Below are 24,385 nucleotides of genomic sequence, written 5' to 3' on the forward strand. Positions count from 1 at the left end.
AAAAGTTGTAAAAGATTTTTTTTTAATGCATCCTGCAGTTTCCCGAATTGAAAAAAAAAAAAAAAAAAGGAATGATAGTATAACACAGTTAAGTATTTTCAAACGAAAAACCAACAGTGTGAATTAAATCCTGGAAAAATGTAGTAATAAATGTTCACTTATTTTATAATTTCATGTTAATAGATTTTATTCAGTGAACTTGAGTTAGCAGAACAGCACAGCGTAACAAAATAGTAACGTTGCGAAATGCCCAGATTCAGTGAGATAGTTTCACCGCAAAGCGAGTTTTGGGTTGCCAGAAAGTGGCAGGGAAAGGCAAGATTGCCAGATTTGGTGCGAAATCGCCCATTTGATGAAATATGGCGATATGCCATAGTCGAAGCGAGAACGTTCTAGAACGCGTTCTTAGCGTTTTTCTCCAGGAATGTTCTCGAAGGTAGGTTAAAGCTATATATACCCTGCCTTTACCCGGAGTACTAGTGTAGTAGAGTATGTTGAGTTCAGTAGTAGTGTAGTGTTTTAAGTTCAGAGCGACCGAACAAAGCCGGAAGCTGTATTTTAATGTTTTGCTGTGAAGCGGTCTTCACCGTTGTAGTCTGGGTTGCTGATTGTTTCAGCGTGTTTAACTTAGTTTTTCGATGACTCTAAACGTGTCTTTGGAACTCTCCTGTGTAGTACTCGCCAATTAATTTGTGTTTTGATTCTTCATCAAGTGTTATCGTCAATTATTCTATAAGGTATTTCTTCCGCCTTCTTAGCATGCTTTCATAGTGAAGTGGTCTGCACGCTGGACGCGTATTCCAGAGATCCGTGGTTCGTTTCCCAGAGAGGGCGTTGCTGATTTTTCATAACTCCAGTTTCAAAAATACTTAATGTCTCTACAACTCCAAATCCACAAAACCCGTAGAACGCAACAATAATAATTTTTTTGCAACTCTGTGAGATTATCATATTTTTTAAAAGTTCATAAAATATTTTAAAATGTTAACGAAACCTCATTAATTTCAAAGGGCAAGTTTTCGGTTTATGTTCTTTTTTTACGATATATTTGGCGATTTGATTTACATATTTCCACTATTTTAACAACTTGGGGAAAAAGCCATGCTAAAGGAAATGAGATTTAGTGATTAATTCGAGTGACATCTTTTATGTTGCTTGTGTAATTATGGAAAATCACGCTAGGCATTAGTAATATGAAAGACAAACCTTATATAGCTGTTTTTTATTTCATACATCACTTAGCATTCTGCGTTTGTAAACTTCAAGAATACATGCATTCTGAATGAAGTGAATCATTTTGAATAACCTTGTGTTACTTACGCCTCTTTTCTGACATTAAAACACACACATATACAATATAAGTATTCTAAATATTTGAGTCAAAATGCTATTTTAATGAAGGAGTTAAAATGTATTTCATAAAGACAATTTTAAATCCTATCACAATTACTTATGAGTATGATAGTCTTCAGTATTATATTATTAAAACAGGCCTCCGATTCCATCTAAGATTGTAACCTTAGCTAGTATAATATTGCAATTATGATTATGTACCAACATTATATTGTAATCTTGAGTGCCATTTATTAGATGGCACCTATGGAGTCGATTATCTGAATATTTGGAAAATCTAATTCAGCAATAAGATACAATCAGGTTAAATTAAATAAGGGTTTAACACAATTAAGACGTCCCATTTAAGACAGATTGAGGCTTTACACTCGGCGTTTCTTCGGGCCGACCAATACTTACACTCTTTTTAATTGGATGAACATATTTTGAATAGTTATTACAGAGTTGTGATGTTGTTAAAGTCTTTTTTCAGTCTCAATTTTTTTAAGACTTTAACGGCTCCAAAACTGGGACATTAGGTTGGGATCATACACAAAGTTTTGAATATTTGTTCTATATGTTAGCAACAAAAAGTGTTACTGTTTTCTTCATCATACAAATAATAATCATACTGAAAAAAATTTTAAAAAGAAATCTGAAAGCTTTCAAATTTTATAGCACGCCCAAAGGGGCGTTTTTTAACCTTTTTTTTTTTTTTTGGTTATCTTTATTTATTAAATGACATGTATTAAACCATAAAATTCAATTCAACAGTAATATCGCAAAATAATTTTAAAATAGCATATCTTTAAAATTTCCGATACACAGTCTCGCGCGCGGGTGTTAATTACCCCCCCCCCGTTTAATGTTGCCATTGCTCGCTTTGAAATCGTTGAGTTTCTCAACCAAAAATTCGTTCGTTACAAAATATGAAATAGATAATAAAACAAATTCCAAATTTGGGCTTCCAGATGTCCATATTCGAGTGAAGGACTATTTTATTCAAAATTTTATTACTCTAGGTGCCGTTGCTTTTTCACAATGCGAGAAACATACAAACATTCATGCAGATTCTTCATCATTTAATTTCTTTAAATATAATGAAGGACTCTCATATTTGGTGAAAACAATTTGAAAAGTGAAACGGCGTTTTATAGAGGACGACGCGAAATGCCAAAACGAAATTAATTGCCCTTCTGAGCAAATTCCGCCTTGGGCTAAAAGTTCTTAGACAACGGAGCTAGCTGTTTATCTGTGAAATAAGTTACAAAATAAAACATATCAAAATCTTATTTCCTCCGTTATCTGCGCTGTACATCGACTAAAAACTTTATTTCTGCAGATTTCATTTATAATCCACTTCGGATATTCTTAAGAGTTCGATGGAAATAAATCTCAGTTTTGTCATGTTTAAATTTCTTTCCATTGCGAATCTTCACTCGCGATTAATTGATGAATTCATCCGTAACAAAATGCATTGAAATCTTTCGAGAATAATATTGACACGAATAAAGAAAAGCGAACGAAAGAGCGAAAATCCTTAGTCTTTCTGTAGATCCATTTTCCATTAACGCTGTTTTACTGCAGGATTGTGAAATAGCCCAGAACGTTGTTAATATATGTACTTACAATAGTGCGTTATCGCTTTAAAAAAAAACTGCAATAGATTTTCTACTGGATGTTAAATCGAAAATAAAAACCTTCAGAAATATGGCTTACACAGTACTCTCCGCAATAAATTATCCGCCAACTTTTTACGACCGTTTCCAAGTAAAACACACAGCAATAGAGGAAATTTGAAATCAGAGGAAAAAATACTTACTTAAATCATTTATTTGGATGCATATTTAGTCCAGCGATGGTAATATTTTATTTAAAAGTGAATGGAACTGTTTTCTAAGAGGATTATATTTACGAAAAGAATTTGCTTTCTCTCAGACGGAGCTGGTTGGTATATAAGACATTTAATTCTTTTTTTTTTTTTCGTTTTCCTCTAATGCTATTCAGAGATAGTGAAGCTTGTAATAAATTTCATTTTAGAAATAATCCGTGGAATTGTATTGAATGGTTGTTGTTCGATTTATAAAGGTCAGAATTTTGGTAGATTTCATTCTTCTATAAATGTCATAAAAACAATTAAATTTGATAAAAGAGCCAATAAATATGAAGAAAAGTAGCCTTCTTTTCTCTATGGCGGCTCTTTTCTGAGCTGGTAAGAAATTGTTCCGAGTCAAACTCGGAAAACTTATAGCTCGCTTTTAGAAAATGTAATTTGTGGCTTTGCGTTTCGTTTTTCTCTTCCCAACTTTTCTTTTGTAACTTAAATTATTTGCTATGATTCATAGTAGGGAATTTATAGGGTATTTTTTAAATTTAGTTTAGTAATGAAATATAACAGAAGATGCTTTAGAAAGTGTTGCAATAAAATTATACCTCAAATCATTACATTTTTGTTTCTCCATTTCGCAAGGCAATTATCCAAAATGATTAAGACGTAGATTAAGCCAATACTGTAAAGACATTTACAGATGATAGAAATACTTTCATTAATTTATCGTAAAGGAAAGGGAAGTAGTCAGTATCATAATATGCTAGACATCTAAAGAAAATATGTGCTTTAAGAAACAGAAATTACGTCTCGTTATAAATATTCATGTACAGATAAAATACACGTCGACAGACATTCGCACTGTTGGTACATTTCACTTGCCATAATTTGGCCAACATTCCTTTCGTAACCATAAACATTAGCTTGTCAGGAATTTTTCCGTGCGTCTGGTCGCAGTGTTCTTATTGTGTTGTTGTGACTTAGCTCACTTGTCTGACAGTAACATCAAAACAAGCCCACGAAATTCATCATCGAAAGGAGAGCAAGATTGACCCTGTCGTTGGCAAGAATCTTGAACAGCATACAAGTGACAGTACAACTTCGCTGTGTTCCGTCCTCAGTTTTTGAGGAGAGCACCTCGGGGGGGAAGGGTTCGATGGTCTGTTACCCCTCTTCCTCTGCTACAACCTCTCGAGAGGACTTTAGGCTCACCGAATATTTAGACTGCCTCCATGCCGCACAGACACTATACATATCTCCCAGTCTAACCGTGTGCCCTTGTAACTTACGCCTAGTAGTATTACTCTCATGTAGCGCATCCGGCAAACGGTTGGAATATCGGGAGTTCGAATACCAGCGTTGGCATTGCTACTCTTCATGCTTCCTGTCCCTCTCCGAAAAAAACCTAACATCCTGTAATTTCTGTTTTTTAATTCTTGTACGTCATGTGACAAAGAACATGAGCACTGTCTTCTTCATACCCCCTACAAAATATAAGCGCTTATGATTATGCTCTTGGAAGCCATTTTAATAAACAAAGAACATGAGCACTGTCTTTTTCATACCCCCCTACAAAATATAAGCGCTTATGATTATGCTCTTGGAAGCCATTTTAATAAAATGTATAGTTTGCTTCAGCATGTCCACTCCATCGGTCCACTGTATATAACCGATGGATTAATATTTAGCTAATATTTTTTTCCGGGCTGCGGTCCTGATATCTGTCTTAATCTTTAAATAATAAAGTTATTGATAGTGATCCTATGATTTCCGTTAACACAGTGTTCGTGAAAACACTGTGTTACGCTGTTTGTATTTTCACATTGATTATTATGATAGCACCTAGAATTTTTATACGAATTATTTATTCGACAGTTGGTTAAATTTTGCTTTTTCTGTCATATATATATATATGTGTGTGTATTTTCATTTGCTTCTGCACTTCTTATCTGTACTTCTATTTATATCTTTTTCTAGCGCATTACTTTTAATTCCATTAAGTCTTTTTTTTCCTTCAATTTGATTCTTTTTACCGCTAATTGTAATTTTTGCACTTTATTTTAGGCTCTATATTTTATATTTTCCTCATTTAATATTTTTTCAGGATACTGGTTTTCTTTCTGTGTTTTTGAGCTTCTCCGGTGTTAATTCGTTTTTCGTTATTTGTTTAATGTCTTCTTCCAATCTTATTTTTTATTTCTGTTTTTTAATATAATAGTGTATTCTATTTTTCTTTTCGCGTATTTTAATTCTGGTTTATTTTGTTTCTTTTTCTTCTGTGCTCAATATCTTCTCTCATTCTGCTTGGTTATATTTCTGTTTCTGTACAACATCTGTTTTTGACGAAATGCTTTCTTAGCTTTTAATTTTGCCTTCCTTTAATTGCCAACTTTATTTCTAGCATTATTTGTGGTTTTATTATTTTTTTCCTGTCTGATTTAATCCTTATGTACAAAAACTGTACGAATCTTTATTTATGTGAAAATTCGCTCCATTTTGTTTGTATGTAGTGTCTTAATTAATATTTTTCTTTAAATTTGTTCTAGATATTTTCCTTGTTAATAGTTCTGCTATTTTTTTAACGTTCTGTATCACTTTAATGAACTTGCTAATTTGCTATATTTGATATTATTTTGTGTCTTATGTCTCATTGAGAACTTTGGAAAGATTTTCGAATAAAGTAGAAACAAAAATTTAGATAAGCTTATAATTTTGGCCAGAAACTTCCTTTATTTTCATAATGCAATATATGAATTACTAAACATTAGATAAATATTGCATTAAAGGAAATGAATGATAATCGGTAGAGCGTTGGAGCTTTAGTTCTTGAACAAAGAAGCATGTACAGTACATACCAGAAACATATGTACCTCATCTTTCATTGTTATTTTTTCTGACTGCAAAGTTCTAAACATAAGTAAGTTCTAAATATAAATGGAAGTATAACAAATTTCACTAGTCTATAGCAAATAGGCACAATTGAAACTTAAGGTGGACAATTGAAACCATTATTGAGAAATCTGTCTCAAGTTACCAAAATTGTGTAAAAAACAATTCTTCCTTCATTCTTGTAACAAGGACTAAACTTTCTTATAACTATACAAACAAAAGCAGATGTTTCTACATTCTTATAATAATAAAGGCCAAAACTTTCATAACAATTCTATCGTAAACACGGGATAAGCTTTTTGACCTGTGTTTCTCTAGAATATGGTTTATAGTTGAAATTTAACAAGTTTCTGTCTAGCTTAGAGTACCAAAGGTAGCACACGTCCCAGGAGTCTGGATTAAAATCCATGTAAACTATCTAAAAACTTTTGCATACTTGCTTAAAAGTTTTGAAACAAAGCAACGAGGAATTGTATCTTCGATTTATTGGAGAGCTTATCTTTCAAACCAGTTTTAGCTTTCGACTCAAGTTATTAACTAATTTCACCATTTTAGATTTTAACTTTTTTATTTCAAGAAGATATGGAAGATAAAAACAAAGACCAAGATAAAATTCAATATAAAGCTTAAATTTATTAGTGCAAATAATAAAAATATTGTAAGTAGATACATACCTATTTTAACCTCATTTCCCAACGAAAAGATTTTATTAAAAATGTTCTCAACGTTTATGTTACAAATTCCAAAATGTTAAAATGTCAATGAGCTTCAATTTCGTTTTAAAATTCTCTGCCTGAAATATAATTTTAGTTGTAAATTTCATTATAAAAATGATATTATAGTCGAATATTCTAAGGTTTATTATTAATGAATACTAAATTCAGTTTTGCTTTATGCAAAGTGTCCAAAACATAATGGAAGGATTTTGATGTTAGTTTATGTAGTGATAAACATAATGTTATTTATAAACATTTTATTGCAGTTTATAGTTCATATACATTCTAAAAAGTATTGCAGTGGCTCAGTGTTTGCTATGCAGAAGTATGTCATATGTGGAAACCCTTTCTTAGCATCTGTCCTTACTCAAATTGGAATCGCCGGAATTAATATTTACGATTGCTGAGAATATTCTTCCCTGCAAATGGACAAAATTTCATATTTTTGCGCACAAATCAAAGTTTCTTCGTGATAATGAAAGAAGAAATTCAATGGAGCGGAGTGTGAACTTCGTTAATAGGTCTGCTTCCTATAGTCTTTCTCAATAAATGAAAGTGCAAGTCATCCAACACAATAATTGCAAAGAAAGTTAGTTCTTGATTAAAGTATGGGACAGATTTATTTCTCATTTTTGATTTGGGAGAACTAAAACACAAACTTCTGTAAATATAATCTGCATTTCAAGTAACACAAAATCAAACTATTGTTTTTTGGATACCTTGTGTTATACTACTGTTTTGTGCTGTTATGCTAATAAAACTGTAGTTATACGTCAGTAGAAAAAGATCTATAACCGAGACCGTTTTCTTTTCAGGGGACTTTTCTCTTCAAATATCCAGGGTGACTTTAGAAGATGATGCTTTATTTCAATGCCAAGTAGGAGCTGCTGACGGGGTCAAGGGTATTCGATCCCGAAACGCTGCCTTCACAGTATACGGTAAGTTAATAAGTTCTCCTCTTTCTAACTGTTTAATAAGTAACAATCCAAATATATCGCTCCTAATTTAACTGTTGTTGCTTATGAAAAGAAAGAATTTATTTGCCAAGTAAGTCAGCAGTACTTCCGAATGTGATGCCATTGTTATTCCATTTAATGCTTTGCTGAAGCTTTGAGTAAATAAATTTTCGGAATAATCATTATCAATGTTCCTCCTACAAACAGAAACTATTTTTGTTATGTATTCTACCTGAGACAATCAAAGCTATTTTAACTGTATCAACTTGCAAGTTTCTCTCTTAAAAGAAAAAAATATCTGATCTGACAACCATATGACTTCCTTGACCACATGATTTCATTTAAACTTTATTTTCTCGAATTTCATTATAGATATATTTCTCATTCAATCATTTTAGTTCTCACTTCGTGGAAAGGCAAAAATATTTAAAATCTCCAAACCTCTTCGTTAAAAATTATAAAATACAGAAAAACCGAAAACACCAAACAGATTTAAAAACAGTTTTAAAAAAATTCTTTGCAATTAAATTTAGAGTTTCTACCCCAAAACAAGCATCTCGGCCAAAGCGTGGAAAGAAAATATTTTCGTTGCACAAAGATTTAAAGTTAACTTTTGGGCCCGCTGGGCAAAACGGCATTGAAATTGGTGCACCAATTGATTTAATTCAGTATAAAGCTAAGAGTTCCAAATGTAAACAAACAGCAGCCACGTTAGGCCTTGGGCCGTTTACACGTTTAATTGTTGATAACTCTGGAACTATTGCATGCAGATTAACTAAAAGTATAAAATCCTTAACCAAAATATAAGAACAGCATAATTCAATCACATTTAGAGGAAAAAAATGCACAATTTACCAATATATAAGAAGAATGAAAAACTGAACTTACCGAGCCGGATAAGAGAATATATACATATACGTTTGGTGCGGCGTTTGCTGCAAAAAAGAGAAGTGCACAACTAGATGATATAGCAGTCGCATATAGAAAATTTTAACGTTCTACTACTAATCGTTTTTGAGTTATGTGATAGGCATACATACGTGCGTATGTACGCACATACGACATCACGAAAAAAATCCCTCCTGTATCCATATTAAACCCATTTTACAATCCATTTTTGAAGAAAAAAATAGTCATTTATTCTCCTCGCACATACAGATGTCAGGCAAGAAAAGTCGTTTAAATGAATTCGAGAGCGGTCGAAATGGATATTTTCTTTGAAATATGATATCCGAAATTTTTCGCGATTGCAGTACTTCATTCACTTCGTACAAAGAAGTAAAAAAGGAAGAAGGAGAATTTATTTGATCTCCAGACGCATAACGTTTTTATAATATTAATTAAATTAATGTATTATCTAAACTAAATCTAGAAATCATTAGTTGTTTTTCCACAGAAATGCAACGTTCCATAAAAATTAATCAAATACTCATAAAAGCAAATTAAATTAAATACATTGTTTTAATTATATCTGAAAATCACACCAATGTAAACAAATAAATATAATATTGAATATTTGTTTTATTGAAATTAACCAATAATTTTACATATCTGTACTTGATTAATTAAATCTTACGATTCGGAAGGGAAAGAAACTGCTATATTATTTTCAACTATCTGTGAGTACCTTTTTTATTCAAGTACTGAACTTATACACTCTCTTGAAATACAAGAAACAAAGAAAAATAGTATTTTAATCTAGCACATTGCTATATTACCTTGCTTCAAGCTCTTTGATTTGGAAAACTTTCAAGAAACAAAGTTAATTTACATTTCAAAATAAGATTTACCTCAAATTATACTTTCTGTGCAGATTTCGTTTTGATTTGGCGGTAAAGCTTCGACTAAGGAAACATGATAGTTTTTGATAAATTTGGATTTGTCGATAGGTGAAGTACCGTGAAGTTCTTTGTGTTTAATTAAGTCTCTGATTTTGCTGTAACTTGTGCTGTCATATTGCTTTAATAATACTGAAAATGTATGCTTACCAGAAATATGGACAGAAGTTTCGACATTCTTTACAAATGAAAATGTAATACAGTTTTTCTCAAATGGGATTTTAGGCGAAAAATCTTATTAATAAAAATTCTATGTTAAAAAAAAGCCTTTTAAGGCTCTATATTAAATGGCTGTGAAGTTTGTGAGAAGTAATCTGATTGAAAATTCCTGTCGATAATCAGATCGGGTTTTGAATTAACATATTAGCAGATAACTTTTTAGATTTCTGTTAACAATTATAAAAAAAACGTGAAAAATAATGAACAAAAACGTTGTTGAGGAAGGTAAACTAAGTTTAATGACCCTCCAAATAATGTTATTTAAATAATATTTTTTAATGAAAACTGGAGAATTTTAGCCTCGAGTAAAAACCAATTTAAAAAACTTCAAACAAAACATAATTTTCACCGTTCACATTTCTGAATTACTCCAGAGTTAATATGCCTGCTGTAAAATATACATCATGTTCTTTATTCTAATTAATAAGGAAATCCAGTTTTTGTGGCAAGAATTATGTTAAAAAGTACGGTTCCCAAAATGAAAAACTAAAATTAATCCATTGAACAAAGATCCTCAAAAAAGCAATGTCAGTTATTTGAGATTATTAAATCTGTAGTACATTTAAGCACGCTAAATGCTAAAAACTATGCATGATAATTTTTATAGAAAAAACTCCTTGTTAATAGATAGTTGTTTTAAATTTTTGTATAGCTAAAAATGTTGACAAATGCAGCTTTAATGCATCTGACTGTTAAAAGATCTGTTAAATTAGTAATTTTGAAAATATGTTAATTATATCTTAGAGACTGAAATACGGCATTACTAGTGAAATCTTATTTACAGAGAAACGTTGTAGATTTTTGTTTATTTAGAACGGGGGTAAATTTAATTCACAGTAGTAGATTTCAATCACAGACACAAAAAAAAAAAAAAAAAAATCTAAAGCCTTTTTATATCTTCTTTTTATATTACGCCCAAAGGGGCGTTTTTTAACGGTTTGTGTGTTACCTTTATTTATTAAATATCATGTTCTTCGCACTTAAAAGTCTTAATAAAAATAATTATATGGATGATTAGCTTCAATGCATCTTGTTAATGAGTTTTGAAGACCTTGTAAATAACTCAAGATTTTAAGGGTTTTTTTTATTTTAATAAAATTAGGTCAAATTAATAGCAGTTATTGATTAATAAAATTATTCAGTCTCTTTCTTTCAATTACATACGTTTCCCCATCAGCACATGATCTGAGGTAATAGATAACTGGAATGTCATTGCCAACAAAACAATTTAATTAGAATGCAGAAATCACCACATTCTTGACCAACTGTGGATATCTTGGTATTTTATCGCACCAACCAATTACTTTCGCTATGCTTTCCATGATTTCTTTCGACGAGGCAAAACCTTTGAAAGATGATGCTTAAGGATTCATTGGGGGTTTACGTATGACTAAGGTGCTCGGCAATATCGGAAAAGTTGACCGTAACCGTGTCTGAGCTTGGTATAAACAGTATAAATGTGGCAATTCGATTTATACGGCGTATGTATGCTTCTTGGCTTTCGAGAGAGGTGCGTGAAAAGTTTTACCTTATCTACTCTGTCCAGCCGCACGGAACTTGTTGCCATTCACAAGCAGTATATGTGAGCCGGGTTGCTACAATTGGCGATAGATCGCTACACGTATGATACAAGGCTAAGAAATAGGTTTAGGAACCTTTAATCTTTTAATGGATAGTGAAGTTCCTGGCATTTATAACCAAGAAGTTTCACAGTCATCGTAATAAAAGGGTGGTCGCCTACTTTTGTTTGCCTTCCCCCAGGACTTCATTAATTCCTTCCTAGTGGATTTCGTCTTGACGCTAGGAATACCAACGTTAAGATTTGCATAACAATCGTTTTATTAAAATCCGTTTACATTCCTTTTCCTTTTTTTATGTTTCCGTTCTGGATAAGTAGTGGTTGCGTAAGCAGAATATTTGAAATTTTAGCAAGTACATTAATACAGACTGTTTCATCTTTGTTAATGATATATACGAAAAATCTTCAATCTGCTGCAATTATACCTTAACTATAAAATCTAATAAGTTTATACTATAACTATAAAATCTATAAGTTGTAAAAACTATAAGTTATAAGAACTATAAAATCTAATAAGTTCTAATAGCCAATCTTTAGAAGATTTCTTATTAACATTAAACAAGCTTTACTGCAGGTCTATGTATAATTAATACGATAAGTTTCATTTAGAAACTAAAGAAAAAACTTTGTATTGTTGACGCTGTTTTTCAAACTGTTAGTATCCGAGTAGATAATGAAAGTAACTCAGTTCCCGACAGTTAAATGGGTTGACTATGTGGTTACTTTGTGACTTTCCCTATGTATAACAGGAATACGAACCATTCTCTTAAAAAATGTCTCGTGAAGATATTCCTCATTACAAAGTTAGCTCTTGAGCTTTTCGGTTAGTTATAAATCAATCCATTCGACAGTTGTTCTTATTTATGCTGGAATTTTATATTTTTTAAGAGTTATGTCTCTAGTATATTCCTTTTCCTATCGACTCTATGTCTTTAAGAATCCATTCGTTCTAAAAGTTCTTATTAATCGGGGGGGGGGCGATTAAGACTTAGACACTTCTTCCAAGACTTGAAAAAGAATTTCATGATTATGTGAATGTTGTAAATCTGTACCATTTAAGAGTATAATTTTAGTCTGTTGTAAAATCTGTACTGTGATTTTATCCTGTTGTAAAATCAATCTGTGAATGTTGTAAAATCTGTACCATTCAAGATTATAATTTTATAATTAAAATACATGTTAGTAATTAATAAACTTTTGATTGTATTTACATAGTAATATGTTACTGTTAAGTTGCTGCTTGTATTATTATAAGGTGTTAATCTGCTTGAGAAACGCTTAAGGTTAGAGACTGGTTAGTGGTACTTGAGATGTAATCAAGAACAGGCCTTATAGTACATGTATATTCAAAAACATGCTTACAGAAAGATCCTCTGCTTTAGGGGTATGTATCTTCACGTACAGCTGTCTAATGATCTTTGCTTATACAATACGTGGAAGACGTTTGGCAGATTTAATGCAGAAACCTCATTTTAGTTCGAACGTAATGCCTTTAGTACATCTCTGTTAAACCGCTGTCTGTCATTATTCTAGAGGCTAGGTTTACCAATAAATTTATTAAGCTTGAAGCCGCAAATATATCCTAAGCCAAGAAAATTTTTGTCACAGCATATATTCACAAACAGTGGCATTACCAATAGATGTGCCACCTAATAATAAATGTAGAATGTTGTTTTTCAAACATTCATGCATTGTGCATCATAATAATCTTTTCAATGACATCCATTATCTGCCAGTTTGGGTAAGAAATTATCGTATCATTAAAATTACCTTAATGTATAAAATTACCTTAATATGCCGGTCTCTGTAAGATGTAGCCTTAATTATAAAAATGAAGAGATTCGTTATATGAAAGCACTATGTAATTATATAGTATAATACTATATATTTACATAATGCATCAATAAAGTAAACCCTATTGCAATGATAGTGTTATTTTATTGATTATGCTACTTCAGAAATTTTTCTTCCCTGTTTGCTGAAGACAGTCTCCCTCCTCTATACACATTTCCGCAATATCGACAAAGGAGACTTGTTGGTATAGCGAAGTCAAATATCGCGCCGAAAGGCCTGTCTTTAGATAAGTCATTTATGGTACATTTGTCATACATTTGTGGTATTTCTCGTTTAGCGGTTGGCACATAAAGAGGGTTATAATATTCTCGGAATTGTCCCAGAGGTACTTCCATCAAAACTGTTCGTTATGTGACGATAGTGATACGTTCAGTAACTGAACGTCGTAGACTGTATCTATTAATCTTCTGATATAAAACAAATGAAGTCTATATTTCCATCTCTCATTTGTTGTCAGGCTCGTTTTGAAACACTTTTAATTATTAGTATAATATTTGCTATTTTGAGTGGGTTTTCTTCTATTGTTCCTTGCCATAAATTTGAAGATATGTTATTTTAGTAGAAAGAACATTTACAGTTTAAACGTTTGCACAAAAATATTGCAATAAGTGACATTTGATTTAATTTTATAATCTTAATATAGCAAAATATTGAAATATTAACATATTAATTACGCATCTATAGCACTTTGTAATGAAATGCCTGTAAATTTGATAAATTTCTTAAACAAATTAGTTTGAAAATTCATGTATCCTACCATTCAACCCATTTTGAGAAAGGAAATGCTTTATTTATTAGAAATGAAATGAAAATCAAAACGCTAGCGTAAAAGGATAGAACAGTTGCTGCTGTTTTCATATATCTCATTTTTGAGCAATGTTTGACAGGATTTATATTTGCCACTTAAGATTAATTTGCGACGTTAATATTCGAAGAGAAATTTTAATTCATATGCAGGTCTAGAATTTCCGCTTGAGATCAAATATTTCTATCTTTATTCGTTAGGCTAATCACGTATAGAAATAAAACTGTAGGTTAAATAAATCTTTTTCGCTTATTCAAGATAATAAGCTCAATAAAGAAATAAAACCTTCTGTTACAGTACAGGCATAATGTATGACTTCCATCCCACACCTGCCTGTGATACAGAGGTCCTTGTGGTGTCGTGAATCCGTGGTCCCAAAACGCATTAGAGGTCTGTGTAGCTGGGAAAATTTATCAAAGGCGTGTCATTCCCTGTGGAATTCCTTACTTCAGTGTAGCGTTAACTGAGTATCATCTTTTTTACGTCTGTACGGATACTAAAGCCACGCGATTTCTTTTGAGGTTTAGTCAAAATGTTGTTTTCCTGCCGAGCCGTTCTTGTTTGGCGATTCTTTTGAAAAATAACCTTTCTTCCGGCAACCCTTCAGCGACGATGCATCTCGAAATAATCCCGAAGTGCTTCGCTCGCTCCTCCTTATTGTTCCGTCCACAAAGAGAGTGAGGGCCACTATTAATCCCCTATTTCCATTGTTGCTCCGGTTCCCTTTAACTCCTAACAATAGTCACAGGGTAAAATTTTTACCCCGCCCAACTCCAACCTCCAGAATCCTCCACTTCCCTCGCTTCATTTAGCGAGAAAATGTTGGATGCAGTCCTCACAAAAGCTCTCTTTGGCGAGTGCTTTCCCTTTTTGAGAGTCCGGATTTTAATTACTGCAGTTATATAGCCTATTTACGCAGTTGTTCCCATGAACATATTAAAAAATTGGGTCTTTTAAGGCGTTCATCTAATTATCGGGTTCCATCCAAAGACATTCAAGTACAAAAGATGGCGGGTGTTTATTTTGCGCGACTTCCCGGGCAGTCCATTCAATGATCTTGCTTGGGAAAGAATTTTTGGCTTCTGTTTCCACATTCGGAAACTTTTAAATAGCGGAGGAGGCAGACTTCTTTGATTTTTATTGCACGTGTTTGCTATGTACTAACGGCTGAAAGTGTCGAAAATGAGAGGTCTTTGAACCGCTAGCGAAGCAGATTCAGCAAAAGAAGGGAAACAAAAGATAATTTTTCTTGCTTATCGGGCGTTGCCAAAAAAATCAAGTAAAATAAACTTGGGCTATAAACAGTTTATTTACCTGTTTTTGTGATATTTATAAATCTATGCGATCTGCACTGTACATTTTTCAAAATATACAAAAAGGAAAGATAACATAGGGTAGCAGCCTCCTTTTTCATAATTTATTGCCGTAGCTTACTTACCATCAATCGGAATTAAGCTATTCTTTAGAGAGCAGGGATGTATGTTTCGCACTTTTTACAGACTCCTGTAAGAGAATGTTATACAATTTCATATTATTACAAAATAGCAATACATCAGTAAGAATAAAAACTGAATAAATAACTCAGAGAGAAGCAGGAAGAGTAATGAAAATTGTAAATTATGCGGACAGCATCGTATATAACACGATTTAACAATATTAAACATTAAAGCAAGGAGTACGAAATAAAAAACAAAGAAAATCATTTGCGATAAGCAATTAGGCTAGAACTATTCTTTTTGTTTAAGCTTCTTATCTTAGGAATGTATCTGTTGAAAATGGACGACCTTTCTATAAAGATTTTAAAGTAAGAGCCCGGAAATGTTGCTAAGGATCTTGGTAATTACTAAAATTGGTAATGCCGATTTGCCTACAAATACGCGTGCGTAGCCGTATACGACTTGTACGTAAATAATGCAATAAAACAAGCTGTAGGATGTTACAAGATTTTTATTGTTTTAAAATTCATACCTATTGTTTACCAACTAACAAAAATTAAAAATACTTTTTGTCCAATTTCTCTTGTTGCTGTTTTTAATTATACATGAGTTATAATTAATGACATATTACTATACATATATGTTTGTATGTATTTCGTCATTTGCAAATTTAGTTTAATTTTTTAGTTTGCACTTTAAGTTTTGCTTATACATTCTTCAATTTAGCACCTAATAATTAATAAGAAAAAAATCTTTGAAAGCTAGTTATATCTTAAGGTTCTCATTCTTGGTTTAAAAGCATAAAATAAGAAAAATTTTGTATTAATTTTCAGCAATGCATACCATACTGTAAGGATTATGTTAATTTTATTAACAGTTAAATTTTGAGCAAAAGTTCCTTTCCTATCAAATCTTAATTTCAACTTACCATTTCCGGCCAGAACGTAGTTTTAGAATCACGTCTGAATACATATTGAGGAAGAGCGTATTCAACCGTGAAGTTCTTCAGTCTTAGGAAGAGAGATACTAGGTAATCTGTTTGCACGGGTCCGCCTTTTTTAGGCTACTCTCTCGTAAGCTATTATCACGCTCGGCCGTACTTTAGGCCCTTGATAGCTTCGCAGTCTATTAACGTTAAGGGGCCAACTCTGTTAGAATCCTTATAGCTTCGGTTATATCTCTTTAGTTAAGATTGGGTTAGTATTATTCTTAGTCTCTTAAGTTGTCGGCTTTATTGTACACTCCAAGACAGAATTTTGTTAAACCTTAGTTGGAATAATAAAGGGTTAGTTTACCCTTCTATCTTGTTGTTTCCTGTCGCACGAACTCAAGCGATTATTCGCTTATCAGTTCTTAAGCTTCTTCATTTCCAAAAGTAACTTAGAATCTCTACAAAACATTACGTAATTTATCATCTAAATATGGATTCAAAAATTTGGTTTGATACGAAAAAAATACTTACATATGCATTATCAGAACTATTGTCTAAGACAGTGCATGCCTAATTCATTTCTTAATGTACTGGAGGTAAGCTGTATAACTATAAAGTCTTTGGTTTTACTTGTATTTCTTTAGTATTCGTTATACCTTTAGCATTTCTGATTGTAACTAGAATAGTATTTTTATTTTGGCGTACTGTCATGTTATATTTACATCGTTATAAAAATAAATTATCAATTAAACTAATAATGCAGTCTTATTTTTAAAGTAATAACTTACTTTAATAACTTAATTCCCTTAAAGCTTAAAAAAAGTTATGAAATCATTTAAATAGTTATATAGCTTTACGTTTTTCCTCTTGAATAAGTTTTCAATTTATATTATCATATTAAGAATCGAGTAATAAATTTAGGGAGCTTGTAGGGATTTATTTGAATATCCTAATAGTTATTTTTAATTTTGAAACCCTTTCCTTTATTCTTTTATTCCCCACCTACAACTCCTTGCCAGAATGAATTTTCAGTATCGCGTTTTATGTAAATGAGGTAGAGCCAGTATTTAATGGGGCAATTTAGTCACTTCCATAGAAGAGCTGAGAAGTTCTCAATAGAGCGTGTTTTGCCTTCTGGCCACGTCGTTGCTTTAAGCCTATCTTGTTAAGATCAGCCGTAGTCATACGTGCCTGCTAGTATTCTCAGGTGAGATTTACATATGGGCCAACTCGATTAGTTATTTCTGTATAGCATCGGCTAAGTTTTAGTTAGTTAGAGTTAAATTAGTTTGTTATTTTTTATCTCAAGTTAAAGCTCAAGTGGAGTTTTCCTGTAAGCCCCAGAGGGGGCCGACTATTATTATTCTTTGAGTTAAATAAAAGGGTATTTTCACCCTTTTTGCATTTGTTTTGGTTTTCTTTGGTTTCTGTATTTGTAAGAAGAACAGCGAATAGTCGCTATACTGTTCTCTAGTTCTAGTTGCCGAAAACACTCAAATTAACTAGAACTCTATAACCTGGTGTTCTACAATAAGACAAGCAAAAAGAAATTTTGTAGTTAATTTCTAGTACTGCATTGCTATGCTGTCTACCATCTTTTGCTACCCAAATAAAGTGATCAACAAACATTGCTTTTGCGCCATTTGTACCTGACGTTTCTGCGCGAGAGGACCCTGAAGATGGTCTAAAAATCCTTTAGAGAAGCCGGTGGAGGGAGGAGAAAGGTGTTTGATTCTCGGGGTGTTCTCGGTCAAAATGAGTCGGAACTGGGCAAAGCCTATCGCTTTTGATGTTTAAATTTAATGACCAATGATAAATACTCTTCTACCCCTCCCGATACTATCCACATTTAAGAACTACGGACAAACAGCAGAATACCTTTCTTGAAGTAATACTTTTTTGCTGATATTGAGATTCGGCATTCAAAAATTATCTGTATCCGAGTTTGTACAATCTCGCGACAAAGCAAATTATCCATTAAGCCTTGAAGCTACACATTAAATATTCTTGTTTGATATATTAGTTCCAATTATGTACTTTAGTACGTACTCTTGTCATCAAAAGATACTTTTGACACCTATTATAGATTAATCGTTGCCAGTGCGCAGTTTAGGAACATAATAGATGACAGCATTTCGTTATTGACGGACTTTCTATCTGAATACGAGGTTTAAAAGGCTACGAAAAAACAGCAAAGTATTCGTTAGTCATGGATTATGGCATTTTAATTTAATCCACGCATATTCATGGTGGCATGAATAGCCGTTCAAAGAGGTAAATTAAAAATTATGACTCCGAATTCAAGCACCCCATTTCTCATGCTCAGCACAAAGAGCTAAAGAAAGAAGGTGTTCAGTTTCAAAGGTTCTTAATGATCGCAAAATCACTCCATTTCGCATTAGATGAAGGTAGAAGGAGAAGGCTGGAGAAAAGGACCCCTGTATCCAGGCAACCCTCCCCTGACAAATACTTAGAAGGCCATTAATCTCTTCCTCCTTCTTAATCCTCTCATCCTAGTGATAACCTTGGTCTTGGTCTTTTCTTTGCGGTCTGGAGAGGGGGGGAAATGTTATTTACGAGAACTAATCTGAGAATGAGATTAAAAATTTAAGAATTAAAAAGATGTTTAGTGGTCCTGTGTAGGCTTTGAAAGGTGTTCCCAGTTGGAAAAGAGGCTGATTTCCGTTCCTTAATGGATATTTCATCATTTTTTAAGTAGAAATTCGTTGTTAGGTGGGTTCTGCGTAGCTCAAAGTGATGCAACAGGTCTATATTCTGGCCAAGAAAAAAACCCTTATTATGTTCTTTTACAAAAGACAAGAAGATATTTGATTCCTATTTTTGATTTCTTGAAAAGGAAATATTTACTAGATTGTCATCATTTAATCTAATTTTTTTTGTCTGTTTTAAATGTATGAATAAGTTATCAGCTGATTTCTGCACAAATAAATTCCACGTTAATTCTTAAAACTTCTTCAATTTAAAAGGTCTTCCATTATTCTTTATATTATTCATTAGTTAAATTCTTTCATTATTCTTCTTTCCATTTAAAACATAAAAACCTTTGTCATTCAGTGATTAGTTGCAAATGTTCTCAGTTTAATTCAGTTACTTTTCGGTGAAGTTGATCTTTAAGTTTTCCTGATTCAACATTGTGGTTTTTGTTTTTACCGACTACTTAGTTAAATTTTTATCTTTGCTAACCTCACTTATGATCTAAAAGTTGTTGTATTGCAAGAAAACTAAAGAGCTGCTCTAAATAAATACTAAGCTTTTTGCGTTAATATTGAAGTAGTTTTTCAATGACTTACTGAAGCGTCGGTGTTTGTTCCTATTACGGTAACTAGACTGTGATTTAATTCATGATTCTTGTGTTGTTTGTACCTTATGGCATTCGAAATATGTGTTGTTGGTACCTTATGACATTCGAAATAATTGGGAAATTAACTAAACTATTTTGAATTTTGTTTGTCTTTCATGATGCTCCATTCGAAACGTTTTGCTTTACACCCTTTCTACGCATAAAAATATTAATTTTAATGATTGCATTGAATGGATTGAACTATTCGATCATGGTCAAACACGTTAGAAGTATCTACCCGGCCATCCATATATGCGAATGTTCTTAATGCGGGGACTACTTCGGTTTAGATTCCTGTAAGAACTTTTAATTTATGCTTTTATTCAGTATCTTCTGTTGTTATGATTATTGCGTTGTTGACTGACTATCCTGACTTGACTGGGATTTTATTGCGCACTATGTTGGTTTCAAAAAGCATTTTAAGATACAGAAAACTATTAAAGTTATTAAAAGCTGGAAAACTATTAAAAATTGGAAAAAATATTAAAAGGTGCTAAAAGATATATTTGAATGAAGAACAGATCTCATATATTTTATTCGTAAGATTTAGTAACCAATCTGAGTTTGAAATTTGAAAATAACATAGAAATTATATCTAAGCATAGGAATTACTTAGTTATCGAGTATATGTTAGTATAGAGATTGGAAATTCATAGTATAATTTGACAGTTCTTCTCAGTATGTTTCAATTTTTAGGTATAACCATCTAAAATTCAAACAGAGGAGCCTGTTTCTCAACAGATTTATCAAGGGTCACTAAAACTAAGTCGCTGCATCCTTGTCGCGGCTGAATATGCATATACGTTCTTTATTGTTTGATGCTTTTTGACATCAATTGGTATAACAAAAGAAATCATCTATCACTTATTTTAGAACAGTTGCTTTATAGATCATTTGAAACATACTTGCTGGTAGCTCAAGGAGTACACCAAAAATCTATCCATTTCTCTTACATATCTCCTTATAAGTCAAGCAGTTCCATTTACGAAATATAGCAAATGGAACTTAAACATCTTGATCTGGTGGGAAATCTTTTAAAAGCGATTCCAGTTTCTTATATCCCAGCTTCCACTACCTTCCCCTCGCTCAAAATCCTGATTCGGTCTTCCTTTTTACAAGTGGTACCTACTAATGTATCGACCTGCGGTGTCAGTGAGATGGATAGATTCCTATTCGCGTAGCCGTTAGAAACAGATATACTGTAAGCAGTGATTCGAGAGAGTTTTTGGCGGTGTAGGGAGGGATGAAGCATTTTCGGTGGTCGTCTCGGGCCATTTGTCCAGTAGCGCCATTTGTCAAGAAGGAAGAGACGTAGCGACAGTGACTCAAGTAGGTTGGTTTTGTTATTCTACAATGAGATTTGAGGCAATTTCGGGTCTCTAGCATGTGAAAAGGCCCTGTCTGTGAATAATGCAACCATAACTCAGATGACGGCAAAGTGGTCCATGTTTCTTCTTTTTCATCACTTCAGAAGATTGGTTAAAAAGGATTAGGATTGTCGTGTGCCTCCTATAGTAGCAAATGCCTATTTTTCGGTTGCTGGTCTCAAACCAACATAAATATAACGATGGATACATATTATCTGTCTACGTTTTGAATTCGAATGGCGTTGTAAACTCACTTGCTGTCCTCACATTATTTTATCTTATTTTATTTCATCACAGATCGAGAGTTGTTATGTACTTGTTAAGTCTTGTTGTTAAGTCTCTCGTAAGCTATTTTTGACTTGAGTCAATTACAGAGATGCGCACGATCAACAGAAGATAAGGAAATTTAGAATATAATTAAAAGAAATACAGATTTACGAGTAGAATGCTAAAAAAAAGCAGATATTGTAATACTTCTTTGGAGAAATGAAGCAACTCCAATGATGGAACACAGCAATAACTTTTATTTAACACTCAAAAAAAAAAAAAAAATGGCGACATACAAACAAGAAGAGAAAACATATTCTATAAACTTACTTAAAAAAAATAATTACGTGCTTCGTGCGAGAAAATGCATGCAGCTCTCGAGCCTGCATTTCAATATTGCCAGTAATCTGTACATTATTTATTATTCATCTATTTCAAATGCACGAGAGATTAATAACGATATTAAAGCTGTTACAATATGAAATAGTAAAGCGATAGATTAAGCCACTTATTCACCTACTAATACGACTATGTCAGACATTATCTAGACACAAGGAGTGTTGTAAAGAGATTACACGATTTTAAAATTTAATAAATAAAATTTTAAAAAGTAAAATTGTACCTTTTTTTTAATTTAAAATTTAAAAACATAATTTTCTTTCTTGGAGAGAAAAATTCTTTTCTATATATTTTTGCTTTTCTTAGATTTTTATCCATTAAAGACCACTGTCGCATAAATATAGTTAATTATTTAAGATATTCTATTTTTATGTTATTGGACAGGATTAACCTTTCATGTTTTATTTTTTTCCTATGACATCATTCAGAAAGAATTTAGATTCTATTAAAAAGAACTGAATGTCTGAATGCTGAAAGAAAATAAAATGGTGCTTTTTTAAGTAACAGCATAACTGAGTTATAGAAAATAAATATGCATTATCTTTTATGAGGTGAAAAGAAGAGAACCTTCTGATTAAAAAAAGTATTTTAAGAATTGAAGTTGTCAGTTACAATACTCACATTGCCTATAAAATAATTAAATTGTGTATAAGATAATAAAGTATGTGCATATGACTATCAATGATGCAATAGAAAGATAACAGCAACTGATATAATTTTTATCTAAGCTTTGTAATATTATTGATAAATGTTGTAATCGTTATGACCATTAAACATCAGATGTCTATCGTATTACACAGTAAATTCTTGATTCTTTTCATTCAAATTTCATATCCCTAAAACATTCTAAGGCATTCTTCGATAACGCAAATTTAATTTCCTAATTTTTGTGATTTTTAAATTAAGTAAATACTTTATACATATTATTATAACATGCATATAAATAATATGATATTAAATTACAAAAGAAAAAGAAAGGAAGGAGAACCGAATATTTGTTGTTTTTAGAATCGAAATCTTGTTGAAATAAATTTTTTATTCACTAAAATATATTTAATATGAAATTTTCTAAAAAAAATTTGAGTTACAAGAGAGGGTGAAAAAATCTTTTTTCACGATTGAATTATTTACATCACCGGCGAAAGAATTTTTATGAGATCCGAAAAAAAAAAAGATTCTTTTTATATTCTTATACATTCACGAAATTTTTTCACCATTCTTCATTTCTAATTTCCCATTCATTTTTAAGTCTAGAAGAGGAAAAAAATTATCTCCCTTCTTTTAAAAAACCTTTCCCTCTTAATTGTTTTCAACTTCAAGTATTCTTACATGCCGTATTAATTATACGCCTGAAAGAGTTTAAATAAGCTAGCCGGCGTGCTTTTCCACCATACTTTTCTTCGCTTCCAAATCTGTAGAACGTGATCTATATATGACGAGAAGGAATTCACCTTCAGGCTTTAACCGTTTTAATTTATTTTTCTGATAACACTTCAAAACCTAACTGCCCCCTTAATTTGATTTCACAGCAGTGCAAATTGCATTGTTATTTTATTGCTGTCCCCTTTTACCTTTAATAAGTTAAAATTTTGAATTTTATTTTCACTTAACTCTAGGTACGTTATTCCATTAAGAAGATTATTCGATCTCTGGGTCGCAAACGAAGTGGAAAAAGATAATGATGTACGTGTAGAGATGTGTGGATATACATGTATTTGTTTTACTTTTTGGTTGTTTTGCTTTTCTTTTCTTTTCCTTTTTAACTTCTGAGGTATAAATGTATTCCGCCTTGGTTAGGGGTTTTGCGATTTCAAAACTTTAAAAGAGTTAGTTCGGCTTGGTTTAATTCCCAATCATCCGTGAAGATTTTATATTTAACGAAGTTAATGTTATGTCAAGATGTACTTTTTTTTTAGCTGTTCCCTCAACGTTCGTCCACGTTCAGACAACTTTCTGTTTTGTTTTGTTGTGGATAAACTGACTTTAGCGGAGCAGAATCTGAACGGATTAAAGAAATAATTTAATCTTTCCAATCTGTGACTTGTTTTTGAATAAAAGTTTAGTTTTCATCGGTAGCATTGCACATTAACTGTGTGTCTTTAAATTAAATCAAATAGTCTGTTTTGTTGACTTACTTCTGTCTCAAGCAAATGCATTTATTTAAGCTTATCTGATAATATCTTAAACGCGTTTGAAATGCTTTTAATTGCACAGTTAAGGCGTTGAAAAATCTATATAATATTCTAGACTGGCAGCTGTACTGATAACAACGGCAATCGATTAAAGCAAATTTTGCACGTTATTTGTATAAGGCACTGTATTCTTAAAATAATAATATGCTAAAAGAAAAAACGATTCTTAATAAAATGAACAGGAAAAAATACATATATGGTGTTTCAAAGCATTTACCGACGCCTATGTGTATACCTGTGTTTGCAATGTCAGCCATCTGTTCCCTTTTGTACCAGTATCAACATTATTATAAATGCCACCCTGAAAGCATGGGAGCCGACTTCTATAGCCTTGGGCCGTAGATTAAATGTTCCAAAAAGCATGGATATTTTGTGAATGTGAAATGTCTTTGCAGCAGGGAGTACTTAAAATACTG

The 24,385-nt window shown here is 32.1% G+C and overlaps 1 protein-coding gene across 5 annotated transcripts in view; it reads left to right on the plus strand.

The window, feature by feature from the left end:
- LOC118188260 (irregular chiasm C-roughest protein-like) overlaps positions 1-24,385 on the plus strand; it is an 824,083-nt gene that overhangs the window by 726,063 nt on the left and 73,635 nt on the right. For all 5 annotated transcript variants that reach the window (XM_085814197.1, XM_085814196.1, XM_085814211.1 and 2 more), the window contains one exon: positions 7,581-7,703. In XM_085814197.1, coding sequence (XP_085670323.1) covers positions 7,581-7,703 — 123 coding nt within the window. The remainder of the gene's footprint in view (positions 1-7,580; positions 7,704-24,385) is intronic.

This window comes from Stegodyphus dumicola, chromosome 1, assembly GCF_044657685.1.
Source record: "Stegodyphus dumicola isolate Sdum_Otavi_A_Nest chromosome 1, ASM4465768v1".
Classification (NCBI taxonomy): Eukaryota; Metazoa; Arthropoda; class Arachnida; order Araneae; family Eresidae; genus Stegodyphus; species Stegodyphus dumicola.